Below are 13,721 nucleotides of genomic sequence, written 5' to 3' on the forward strand. Positions count from 1 at the left end.
GAAAAGTTCAAATACGGTACTTGAAAAAGTGAAAAGTACTTTACAATATCCGTCATACGTGTATTAGAAGGAGGGGGGACCTAATAAATGAAAACATATGCTATCGTGATAGATCAACAAGCAATTGTGTACTCAAATAAATGTGAATGTTTCATAACATGACTTACCATTATATTTAGCTAGGTTGAGGTTTTGTTTTTAACATTTTTGGAAGGAGTCTCCAGTTTCAGTCTGAGATACAATCTGTTACTTTCTGTTTTCCGCCATGGAGAAGTCTTCAACAGAGGATTTTGTTTTATGGATATGGATGTTGTTCTTTAACTTTAACCCAAGTGTTAACAAGAGCTTGTTTTGGGGACACAGTGTATAGTTTGTGCATGTGGTTTTTTTTTTGGTGGCTCTCAGGGTTCTAAAACCTAAAGAAATGATAGGTTTACTAGCAACCTCCAACCCATCAGGACAAAGGAGGCGTGGTCATATCCCAGTCAGTCATCTTCGCAACATTTATGTCCATGTTGTAAAAAGAACTGAGCTGAATATAACCTTTAAGTCTTACCTGTTCTCTGCTGCATTCCCTTCTTTGGTTCTCCTTCCCCTTTTTTAAATCCTGTCAAAACTGACAAATCTTTTTGTTGAGGCCCCAGCTTCCCAGGCCAAGGAGATGTTCTCAGATACGGGCTATGTTGCTTTGATCAGTTTCTGCATAGGGGGAAAAGTGTGTGTGTGTGTGTGTGTGTGTGTGTGTGGAGCACGGCTGCATGCGAAACTGACACACGCTACAGTGAACATGAATTGGCATCGCTGCTCCCAGCGAGAGCCGAGCGCACCGGGGCTGTGCGGGATGACACATCAAAAGCGAGGTGTGATGTTGAGCCATCGGCGGCATCAAGTGTGTAACGGCTCTGACATCACAGCAGCCCCGGGGGCCTGTTTTCCCGCCCAGTGAATCCGAGCTGTCTGAATCTGCAGAACTATATAAACATAACATAAGATGGTTAAATCAGAAGCCTTTACATCTGAGGCGGGATTAGTGGATGTAGTGCGACATGTCTTTGTCGTGTTTGGGTGGCTATGTTATGTTATGAAAAAATCTGGCTATGTTATGAAAAACGCCAACGATTTTAACAAGGTTATATGTTCATTAGAATTTGTTCATAAATCATGCAATTTGAAAATTCTACTTTTATTTGATGATGTTCCAGGTTGATTCATGCCAATATTTGCTATCAGTTTTCCCGTTAAAAATCTTTGTACAGTAGATTCGCTACATGCCTTCACTGTAATGGTGAAAAAGATACATAATTCACTGATCTAGGTTCACCATATAGGAAAATATGTATATTTGTATGTTTCTATAAGAAATAAACCACATGGTGTGTGCTGTTGTATGAAATTGAATAAACACGATGGGGTCCTGCTTTATTCCTCTTACACTACAGCATTTATAGCAATTTATTATTATTATTATTATTATTATTATTATCATTATTTTTACCTAAGCTAGTTTCAGGACCTTGTATGACGGATGCTCCAGATGAACTTGTTGATATGGTGATGTTTTCTGTGAGTATAATAAAGAAGAGTAAGATTTATCACAAGAACAGGACAAAACTAGCACCGTGTCTATGGAAGGAGTCTCCAGTGTAAGCGTCTTTCAGGACATAATCAGACACACGTCATGAATCGGACCAGATTTTGACGTCAGCAAAGCGTGTAGCGCCGACTTGATCGAAAGCCGATGGAAATCCTGATCAGAGCCGGCGCCTGAAACGTTTGTGAAACATGTTCTAAGATCTGTTTCGTTTATTTATACGCTTATGAAAACAGTTGCTCATTTTTATCTCCCACTACAGGCAATGCTCCTATGGGGATTTTCTGTTCTTCTAATGAAAGCATGTTACTCCTCTCTCTCTCTCTCTCTCTCTCTCTCTCTCTCTCCCTCTCTCTCTCCCTCCCTCTCTCTCTCTCTCTGTTTTCCTAATAAATCTCTTTCTATACATTTCCATATATAATTCAATACGTTTGTGAGACATTTTTTAATCTCCTTTTTAATCTGCTCTTCGAGATCTTCTCCCATATGATTTTTATATCGAGAAGAAAGAAATGCTAAAAATCTTTTTTCCGATAGCGTGTGGTAAGGATTTTATTGATATTTTCACGTTGAGTTTCAGACACCGAAATAGAATTAGCACCGACTGTCTAACCAGATACGAGCTCTTCCTGTATACGGGGCTATAAATAGCATCCAGAGATCTTATTACTGTCCTATAAAATGTTGCTGTAAGACGTGCAGGATTTCCAGCCAGAACCGAATACCGTGTTTCTGAAGTTTTGGATCGGTTGTCGGCACAGATGACGCGAAAGTTGCGGAGAGGAGAAGGAGTTGTTCCAAAGCTTTCGGATCTCGCTGCACACTTAGAAATCCATATTGTCGTGGAAATGTACGTGATGTGTGTGGGGTGCTATCATGGAAGGCAGATCCTGATGCATCACGAAATACAAATCAAACTGTCAGTATAAATAAAATTAACCCCATACCAGCTTTGTCGGTTTTTTAATTATTACTTTTTCATTAAGTGCACTGCAATATGTCATGACAGTGTATTGAGATATTGATATAATATTGATATACTGGTGCATTATAAATTTAGTCCAACGGGCACTAACAGAGATAAAGGAATATGGCATCAAATCCTTCATTAAACACATAAAACATTGTGTTTTTGTTTGCCGAGCTTCTTCGTTTTCATCAGGCGGGTTGCTAATACTGATTTAGATTGGGGTATAGTGCTAGGATTAGGTGACTCAGTGCTTAATTTAGTCGACTGGTTGTGGTGATCGTTAGTATAAGAGGAGGAAAAAAAAAGAGAATCGTGTAAAAATGAATAATCTGGCAAGATTTTGTGCGTGTGCAGTAGTAGGTAAGAGTATATCCAGCTCCAGATGTTTTTTCCCCCCACATGATTCCCTTGAGATTCAGAGCGTTCAAACCCCTCAAGGTTTTTTTTTGTTGGTGTGTTAAAGAGTGTACGGTATGTTCTGCTTCCGTGAGTGAGATTTCAATGTACAACCGTGTGTTTGTGAGTGTGTTTGTGTGTGTGTGTGCGCGCCAACTGATCGGGCCTAATTGCTGCCCTAAATAGGATAAATGTCTCTGGGAGGCAGCGTGGGGGTTGCGCTGATAATTTACAGCTCGGTGACGCTCACGGTGAAAAGCGGCTCGGCCCATTGGGTCCCCGCACCGGTTCTTTGTACTCAACATGTCAAGTGCCTACAGTAAAACTCTCGCCTCATCATGAAAATGCGAGGTGGGAGGAAAGGAGGGGTGGGGGGAGGCGGAAAACAAAAGACAGAAATTACAGAGAAGGCCACGTGAGAACCGAGCCCTATTTATGGGGTGCTACCAAGAAGACGGAAGAGAACATGAAGAGCCAGTAGGATATGCTAGTTAAGACCAGCTAGCATAACCTTTCTGATACTAGGTTAGCCATACACCACTTCCGTACTGAAATTCTTAGCTAAATCAATACACATGGTGCAATTTTGTGCAAAAACTGTTTTTGTTAAATTACAAAATTCCTACATTTACAGTATTTAGTGTATGAAAGTAAAAAAAAGTTTTGAGGAAAGAAAGCCTCAAAACTCTTTAGTAAGGATTGTGCTTAGCAAAGGTAAATTTGTCAGGATTCAGCCAAGGATTTTGGAGATTAAAAGGCCACCTAATTTGTTACCTTTATTTCCCTTCAGTAATCATAATTCTTCAGCAAAAAGAGTCTAATTTACCTTCATTGATCAAAATCTTCAAGAGTTTGAAGTAACAAGTAGTTCAGCAGGTTTTTGGTGAGAAGTACCACATTTACCTCAAATATCCAAAATGTTTGGCAGAAATCGACAGGTTTAGCTTCAGCAACCAAAATCTGCTTAAACGAAGATACTTTTGGTTCTTTTTCAACAAAGATTTTAATCCTTAAAAGTAAGAGTCAATTTTTTGACTACTGTAGGAAAATGAATGATTTTTGACAAAGAATTTGGTAAACCTGTCTCTTTTGGGTTTTTGGTTAGGATTTTGGTTACTTGAGGCAAAATGCCAAGGATTTTAGTTACTAAAGGTAAATTGGTCACCTTTAGCCAATGTCATTGGTTATTGAAAGTAATTAATCACTACGTTGAAAAGATTGTGAGTAGTATAAATAAATTAGCTGTCTTCACCAAGAGCTTTGGCTACAAAATTGGTTTTCCCCAAAATTTTCCCCAAGTATTTTGATCACTGAAAGTAAATTTTACCAAAAAACTGAAGATAATTCAGCTGGCTCTTAAAGCAAGGGTTCAGGTCAAGGATTTTGATTACTGCAGGTTAAGTAGTTGCCTTTCCCCAAAGGATTTTGGTTTCTGAAAGTAAATTATTCACCAAGCATCTGGCTTTTTTTTTGCCAAGGATTTTGGTTATTGGAGAGTTGTTGCTTTTTTGCCAAGGATTCTGGTTGCAGAAGGCAAGTCAGTCGGCTACTGAAGGTAAATTATTTGCTCTACATCCAGGATTTGGGTTATTAAATTTCCTAAAGGAAAATGATTCAGGGGGAAAACCTGTGAGAGCGTTGCATCATGAATCCATCCGGGACTCGGAGAGGGATTAGTCGAGATTCTGAGGCTTTTGAAATTGAGAGTACAGGTGCGACCAGGCACAAGCTCGTCATGTACCTGTCTTTTTACGGACATGTGCCATATTGTAGAAGCTTGCGATGGGTGTCTTATCTCTCTGCCTCTTTGTGGAGGTTTTTTTGGAGCACTGGGCCCACGGATTGCGGAGGAATGGATCTGTGAACCCACGCTCACATGCTTGAGCTCTTCTCTCTCTCGCCTCCCCCATCCTCTGGCTGAGCTCCCAGCCCCACTCCCTCTCCCTTTCCATCTCTCTCTCTCTCTCTCTCTCTCTCTCTCTCTCTCTCTTGTTCTCTACACTTATTCGTTTTGAACGTGGTAAGCAACCATCCTCCAGAGCTTTTTTTTTTTGTATTTTGACCCTGTATGGAATAAACCTCTTCTCCTGCCCCAGCAGTGGGCATCTCGTGGCCTTACGATCCTGAGTCATGGAATTTCGCTTCTTTACTTCCGTTCCATTGCTGTCAACTTGACACACGCATGCAAAGGACGTGTTTAAGATTTACTACGAATCACACGTTATGAAAGAAGGAGAGAGAGAGAAGCGTCTGGAATTTTTTTTCCTTCTCGCCCTCTCCTCCTCTAACAGCCTCCCACAGACATCCTCAAACCTATCATTTTCTCCGCAGTACAAGAGTTGTGCTGCTGAATTTCAAAGAGCCTCCTACGCCCGACACCACTACAGCAAGCATAATTACCAACGACTCGAAGCCCCATCCTTCTGCACTTTGTGCATGGTGTGGTTCGCCTCGCACACGTACACAGCATCATAATTCCGACGTCCAAGGTATCGAGCGTTCGAGCCCCAGACGTCCCCAGGAAACTGAGTGAATGAGTGTGTTGCAGTAATTGACTGCCTGACTGCTTCAGAGGCAAAAATCAATCACCACATGACATGTTTGTGTTGACGGTGCCACCGTGTCAGCTTTTCAGTTATGTTTCTCAACAAAATATGTGATCTGGATTTATTATTGCCAAAAACGAAGCTCCTGCATTATACTGACATTGAGAGTTGTTTTTTTTTAATATGATAGTGAGATGGTTTCATATTTCACGGATGTCCTCGCAATTCCTGCACACTCACTCTCCGGTCCCTTGGAAACAAGTCGGCCATTTTGATGCATGTTGTCATGGTGATCGCGGCAGTGAGGAATGCTTGCAGCATTAAGAAAAAGGTTCACCTAAGTCTGAAGGTATATGTCTGTGTGTTTGTGCTTTATCCTTAATTGACTGATAGTCATGAGCAGGTATTAATTTTCTGTGATTTTAAGTGTTTAAAATCATATTCGTATGATGAGTGTGTGAAAGTACTTCAAATATGTGGAGCTATGAAGAACTGCCATTGTGAATGGGACAGCCTCTAATGTACACCATATAGTCAAAAGTATGTGGACACCTCACCACACAGACTCCCACCCAACCCCACTGAACACCTTTGGGGTGAACCTTAAAACCGACTGCACCTTCTCAACCAACATCAGGGTCTAGTCTCCCTAATGCTCTTGTGGCTGAGTGAACACAAACCCCACAGCCAAAATCTAGCCTTCCCAGCAGAGAAGAGAAGGGAAAAGCAAATTATAACTATGTATTATAACAGCAAAGGAATAAATATCAATGGGATGTTCAACAAACCACTCCCATCTATATTTTTTATAAACATCTCAGCTGTTTACTTTTTTTTAAATAGTCCACACAGGTGGGAAAATGATAAATCCGTTAGCAAGGAAATAAGCAAGGGAAAGCTCCAGTATGCTGCCCACTCTGATGTCCTGGTTGCCTGGAAACATAATTAGTTGGCAGAAAATGTAGCTAACACATTTTAACCCCAACAAGCTAGTTAAATAATTGAGGGTATACATACAGACCAACAACAGTAACGTATCTTAACATCATAAGACAGTTATTCACATCTTTTTAGCGTATCATGCTTGACAGAGCGGCAGAGTTTGTATAAAGCTGGCTTTGGGTTGTGGTTTTCACTTCATTCCTCTTAGATTCTTTGAGTCTCAATCATTTTTTTGCTCAATTAGCAGAGCACTGTTCTGTATTTAGTTTATAATTGTTTCCACATATAGTGGAAGCTCGGTATAGCAATTTAATTTATTCTTGAGGCGAATATTTTTATTGTGAAACTGCTTACAAAGTAACCTAAGCCAAGCATTCCATGTCAAGGTTCCTCACAGGAAGTTGTGCCACCAATCTTGGGGTTAAAAATAGAACAGACCAACCATGCCACCAATCTGTCAACAAAAAAACGCCCAAAAAATCACCTCGCTTTTGAACGCATGCCAAATGGCAATGTTGGTATGGTGGGTTGACTCTTTCCAAACAGCTTACGCTGACTGAAAAAGAAATTGGTAAACTCGCTTCGCTTGGCTTTCCACTAACGCCAACAAGTTTTGAACGGCTCCCGGATGTATGTGCAACTTAGCCAGCGTTTGGTTTGTTCATATGCCGAAAATGCTACATATTCCAATGCAAATTTCTTGCAAAATTTCAATTCTTAAGGCGAAAGTTCGTTAGGGTATGCCGAGGTTCCATTGTATAGGTTTTTTGCTGATATATTAAAAATAAAAGCAGGTTGAAAATAGTTATAGTTCTGAGCCTATGACCAGGTTGTGTCCTGAGATGAAGTGTGTATTTTAGCAGGCACTAGGGAATTCAGGAACAAGTGGTCAGCAGTAGTAGTGTGTTGCAGTACCAGGAAGCATTGAAACTTGTAAATTCATTAGGTAGCCCACCAGGTAAGTGAAAGCTCTATCGTACATCTCGCATGTTATACGCAGAAGCTCGTTTATAACAGAGGTGAAAAGATGAGCTAATTAAGTGCATTAATACAGATTGTGAAATTAAATATGCTAGTGCTTGAATCTGAGTGGGTAGATGTAGCAAAAGGCCAAAACTGTTGCCTGTGAGCTCTGGTGCTCTACCATCGAATGCCAATACGTTATCCAAATCTGACTAGCATCATTTTTATTATTTTGCTTAGTTTCATCTCTCCATGATTCTGGGACGATATGTTCATCCAGTTTAGCTGATCATCTTCCGTAGTAAAAATAGTACCTAATATTCTAGCAGTGTTTCGCCTTTATATTACTGAGAGAGCACTTTATTAGGAACACCTGTACACCTGTTCATTCATGCAATTATCTAGACCATCATTCATGTGGTAGCAGTGCAGTGCCTAAAAATCCGGCCAGCAGCTTCAGGTAACGTTCACATCAACCATCAGAATAGGGGAAAAATGTGAAATTGACCGTGACATGATTGCCAGATGGTCTGGTTTTAGTATTTCTTATAAATGCTGATCTCCTGGGATTTTCACACACAACAGTCTCTAGAGTTTACGCAGAATGGTGCAATAAAGAAAAAACCTGCAGTGAGCAGCAGTTCTGCTGACAGAAACACACTGTTGATGAGAGAGTTCAATAGAGAATAGCCAGAGCCGGTTGGAGCTGACAGAAAGGCTACAATAACTCAGATAACCATTCTGAAGAATTGTGATGTGCAGAAAAGTGTGTCTGAAAGCAGAAAATGTTGGAACTTTAGGTTACAAAAGCAGAAGACCACGTCGGAAAGAAAGCTGAGACTGTAGTACGCACAGGTTCACCACAAGTGGACAGGTGAAGACTGGAAAAACTTAGCCTGGTTCGATGAATCATCATTTCTACAACCCATGGATCCAACCTGCTATGTGTCCAGGCTGGTGGAGGTGGTGTAATGGTGTGGTGAGAGTTTTCTTGGCACACTTTGAGCTTGTTAATACCAATCATCACTTGAATGCCACAGGCTGTTTGAGTATTGTTGCTGATCTTGTGCATCCCTTCATGGCCGCAATTTTCCACCTTCTAATGGCTGTGTCCAGCATGATAACACACCACATGACAATGCAAAAATCATCTCAAACATCTCTGGTTTCATGAACAGGACAAGGAGTTCAGTGTTCCTCAGTGGCCTTCCTAATCACCTGATCTGAATCCATAGAACACATTTGGGATGTCATAGAGATACATGGGAGATTCTGAGCATGCAGGAATCGTGCAGCAAGCATGCAGTGACGCAATAATGTCGACATGGGGCCAGAATCGCAAAGGAAGGTTTCCAACACATCGTGGAATCACTGCCATGAAGAATCAAGTCTGTTTTGACAGCAAGGGGAGGCCCTTCCCAGTATTTGTATAGTGTTCCTAATAATGTGCTCAGTGAGTGTACGTGAACCAAATGGAGTGTGTTCTGTTTAAACAAACATTTACTTCTTTCCAAAGGTCGCTATGGAGTTTCTCTTGTTATTGGATGAGTGAAAAAAAAAAAAAAAAAAGACTGGTGATTACTGTATCCTGCTACGAATGCTGAATTGTCCACAATAACACACAATAAGTGTCGGACATTGATGCAGCGTATAACCGATTATTGACATAAGTAACAATCAAGGCAGAGAATGAATGACGGGTTAAAGACTGCGATTGTGACGCGATCCAGATTGACTCATGAGAGGAAGTGTTTGAGTGTGTCTGTCTGTGCCCTTGCTGACTCATGTTCCCAAAGCACAAACTGTGTCACTTTAGTCACTTTGACACACAGTCATCAGTTGGTTCAACCAGTCGTCTGACAGTAGTGGTCCTAATTCTGGCCTGGCGTATTCCAGGCCTAAATGTGGAACCCATATGGCACACACCGACACATAACTGGGGAAAGGACATGACCGGAGAATGGTTCCAGTACATGCTTAATAATAGGAGTGTCCATGTCATACGTCATGATGATGCACAAACGGGTGACGTATATCACTTCATGTGTTGCTCAGAAACGAATCTGAGCTCGGGACTCTCCGTGTCCTAGTCGAGTGTGTGGGAAGTAGGATGGTCGAGTTGAACAACTCGAAATTGAAATAAAATGCAATGTACTGCTGTCCCATTTTAGGTGCCTCATGGCCAGTATTCCCCGGACAGGCTCCAGAAATACATCATGGAAATATACGTGACCTCCGACAAGGATATAGCTCGTTTCTGGATTTTACTAGTGGTACGCAAACATGATGGTACTTTAAGGTTATTTTTGCTATTGATGCCACATGAGGTTCAATTGATCCATTGCAAGGCTGTAAAAATGGCAGCTATCAAAACACCAGTCAGATCGGAGAATTCATTAGCCCTGTGGTGCAATTAATAAAAATAGATCCCCTTTAAATAGAAGCGATGTTATAAACACCGCATGTTATGCCGTGTTCTCTGTTTGATCCTTGATGGACGTCCAGACGCATAACACGGTGTGAACCTGTCTGAAAGCCTTCCACAGGAAGTGAATTAAATGAGACTTGTGAATGAATTAATGCTAATAGTGAGTTAATTACTGTTCTCAGTCTGTGCTTATTTAATGATGGTTTATTTGCACTTCCTTCTCTCTCTCTCTCACATATTACATTTCCATGTCATGGTGACATTTGGATATTTTTTACTTATTATGATTGCAGTTATTCCCTATAAATTGTATTTTTTGCACATGTCCGAGGACATTTAAATGATAACTCTGCTAAATCCTCTGCTCAGTGATAGAGGGGGATGATGTTAAACGATTGTACGTAATAATTTAATAATGCATTGAGAAACTGAACATTTGTAGAAATATAAATGGTTTGAATTACATTACAGGGCTGAATGCTCCACACTGCAGATGAATAAATAGGTTTTTTTGGCTGTAATGAAATAGCTGTGCGTGTGTGAGTATAATGAAATGAAAAGTGAAAATAAAAGAAATTCTAAATTGGTAAAACGGGCAAATAATTAAAGCAATGACACAGAAGAAATAATAATATAAAATTTCCTTTGCTCAGTGAAAGTTGTTGGAGAGAAGTTACGTACCAATGCAGGAAGCTACCGAAGCTATGACGTGCTTCTACAAAATCTACATTATTTATTCATTAGCCAAAACACTTTTACCCAAAGCACCGTATACAAAAGCAATCCCTGGAGCTTGTTTGAAAATTCGACCCCTTGTGAGATTTTGATGGTCAGCCCCTGACAGCAAGGATTTCTCTGAGTCATGTCGCTGCCCCCTGGTGGTATTGCACATGTGGCACCCTGTGTGTTCAAAATGCGTCCAAAAGCCGGGGAGCGTTCATCACTTAGAGGATTATGACTTTGTAATCCGTTATCACATCTCGTCTTTCATGTCCTAATGAAATATTACTGCATGCAGCAGCCTCTTCATAAAAGAGAAGAATGAGTGACATTGCCACTGACCTCCATCCGTCTCTTTTTAAAGGAGAAGCTTGAAGGAAAAGCGGCTTTAAATATCTGACCTTAATGAGTTTCTCTACGAAACGATTTTAATTAGATTTGCTGGGCCAATTGCACCGCCGGTTCCTGAAACACAAACACGGTCCCTGAGGAGAGCTGAGGAAGAATGTTGGGGGGTAAAAAAAAAAAAGCCTTTCTGTCAGCCTCTGTAATTAAAACAGGTGGAAAAAAGGGAGTGTTTGTGCGATTTATTTCTCCGGAGGCTAGAACGCGACGACGTTGTTTTGCGTCCGTATGGTGACGGCCGGCCCAGGCGACACCGGTGTTTTAATGAAAAGGCAATGAGGCGGCGGAATCATAATCGTTCTTATTCCCAGCCATTTCAACAAGACAGTAGTAATTAACTCAGTCGCGTTTGGAAGGTTATGCTAAAAGCGATTACGTTTGCAGTGCTGAATGCATTTTAAAACACAGAATGTAATAATAAATGTATATAATCCTAATATGAGTCTGATGAGCGTGAGAGATTAACCTGGAAATTAAGTAAAAATGATTAAACCTTTTATCTTTTGCTATTTATTAGCATTATATCTTTCTTCCTTATTGTTGCTCTGTGTTCCCATAAAAGATCTCCTGTTTTGCAAATTGCCCATATGCTGGTCTGCGCAAAACAATTGTAATAATTTCATGTGTCGTGCGTCAGCAGCATTGCAAGCATGCTTAGACACGTAGAACCAGTTTCTCACTGGTTTCTGCTTGAGTAATCTGCAAATCTGTAAACTGAAGTTTTTTTTCGCTGAAAGTGTGAGACGCTGTTTTCTTTTTTTCTGGCTTGGAGCTGGTAATATGTACAGAGAGATCCTAGAAAGAGGAAACCATTCCTGAGTAGGGAGTCGACTATGAGGAAATAGCTTCATAGAGTTGGCACCTGAGTCATTGTTGTTCCCACTCTTACGCCTGTACTGATAGATGTGCTTGTCTTCATCTCGAAGTCTCTTGGTCTCTGGGGAAATGGGCCACCTGTGGATTTGCTCAGCTGGAAGCTTGGCGTAGGTCCACAAGCTGTTAGGATGCGCTTAGTAGGACTGATGGAGTGTTCGCTCGCACCTGCAGGAGTATAGCGAGGTCATGATGCATTGTTTCGGTGGCCGACGGCAACCCAAGGACACATCATACAGCGAAGAACATCGTCTGATTTCCAATGAAGTCCCATCGTCCAATCTTGGATTCATAGACGCAGGTAATCATCATTTAATGGGCTTGATGCAGTATTATTTAGTGGGTTCAAAAGGGAACTCTTGCTCCTCTTGGTGACACCAGATACTGGGATAATATGGAATTGTACAAGAAACCATACAAGTGCATTGTTTAGCACGAGCAGATTATGAATAAGAGTCTTGGAAAAAGCAAGGGAATCTTTCCAGGTAACAAGTAGGTTGTATTTTTCAAATTACTGAGTATCTCAGCCACTTTGTTGAATATGAAAGGAGTAACATTCTGTGGGGGTGTGTATGTTGACTGTATGTTAAAAACAACAGAACATCCAAGAACACTGGATCTAGAGGCTTGATCTTGACCATAGCTTCGGTCTCGTCCTGAAAGACTAGAATGTGAGCCTTGTGGTTGGAGCCTTTTGGTTGTTTTTGACTTTGTCTCTGACACTGGAGACTTCTCCTTAAAATGCAAAATAAAAACACCTTTTTACAGAAAACCTCAACAATTACTAGGAATGTAAACCTCAGGCTTCCACACAATATAAGTTTTCAATCCTTGGGCAATACTTCAGTGTTTGAGGATAACATTGAATCAACTACAATGAAATTTGATATGATTCGATTTATTAGCATCGATATGGGGTCCAGAATCTTGGGTAGTTGATTTGTGAATGATAACAAATGTGAATACTTTTTTACTCATCGGTTACCTGTGTATTTACTATAAAAATCTATTTATGTTTGATTTAAGATCAACGCCTTTTACATTGATACATCAGTCCAAGTTGTCGAATCACTACACCCCTAACAGCACAATTTGTACCCGTTTATATGGTGTGCCTGCAATACAAGCCTCATACCAGTGCATTCATATAAAATGACGATCTGACCAGAGTTGTTGTTGTAGACGATTAATCATGACCACATGTAGAATCAAAAATTACACCGTTTATTCCGGTGTAGTAAACGCTGCAGAGATCATTTGCATATTTATTCACGTTCAGCAGCCGCTTAAGCTTCGGTTTTTGTGTACATTAAGGCCAACCTGTGCGGACATGTTTGACAAGCACCCCAAGGTAATGGTGTAATGTTAAAGATCTGAAAAACAGCAAGCATTAATGTTGACTGTATGGGCAAGTAGGCCAAAGTCTAATGTTCATGCCTGAACATTAAGGTCCATATAATTCTGGTATGATATTAAGGTAATGTACAGATTGAGATAATTGAGAAGTGAGATAATAAAGGGAAGGTAATGAGCTGAAGGTATGTATTGTGTTCGCCCACTAGTCTCCATATAGGACATAAAGGTAATGAGGAGAATTTGTTGACGATTAAGGTCTGTTTGATGACTAGAGTAGTGTGAAGAGATTTTCTTTTTTACTTTGTTAGAGATTTGTTCCCAGTTCCCAGCTTCACGCTTGTCAGATGGTGGACATTCTGTCATACTGGAGTAAGATGGATTACGCCACAGATTGTGGGGATCTTTGAGCCAGTCTCCACTTCGCTTTTCTTCTGCCAGCTTGTGATGACTTCTGGTTGGCACCATAAAGCATTAGTTTTTGAATGTACTATGTGTCTCAATATCTTTGACTGCACAGTGTCATCATTTGTC

At 40.6% G+C, this 13,721-nt stretch overlaps 1 protein-coding gene across 2 annotated transcripts in view; it reads left to right on the forward strand.

Moving 5' to 3' along the window:
• The window catches only part of agap3 (ArfGAP with GTPase domain, ankyrin repeat and PH domain 3), a 136,013-nt gene that overhangs the window by 36,641 nt on the left and 85,651 nt on the right, over nt 1–13,721 (forward strand). Inside the window, exon 1 of one of the 2 annotated variants that reach the window (XM_058392466.1) lies at nt 11,792–12,135. The exons of the other annotated variant lie outside the window; for it this stretch is intronic. Within the exon in view, the coding sequence (XP_058248449.1) occupies nt 12,024–12,135 (112 nt within the window). The 5' untranslated portion in view covers nt 11,792–12,023. Of the gene's footprint in view, nt 1–11,791; nt 12,136–13,721 lie in introns of those variants that run through there. 2 annotated transcript variants of the gene reach the window in all.

Source organism: Hemibagrus wyckioides, linkage group LG01 (assembly GCF_019097595.1).
Source record: "Hemibagrus wyckioides isolate EC202008001 linkage group LG01, SWU_Hwy_1.0, whole genome shotgun sequence".
Classification (NCBI taxonomy): Eukaryota; Metazoa; Chordata; class Actinopteri; order Siluriformes; family Bagridae; genus Hemibagrus; species Hemibagrus wyckioides.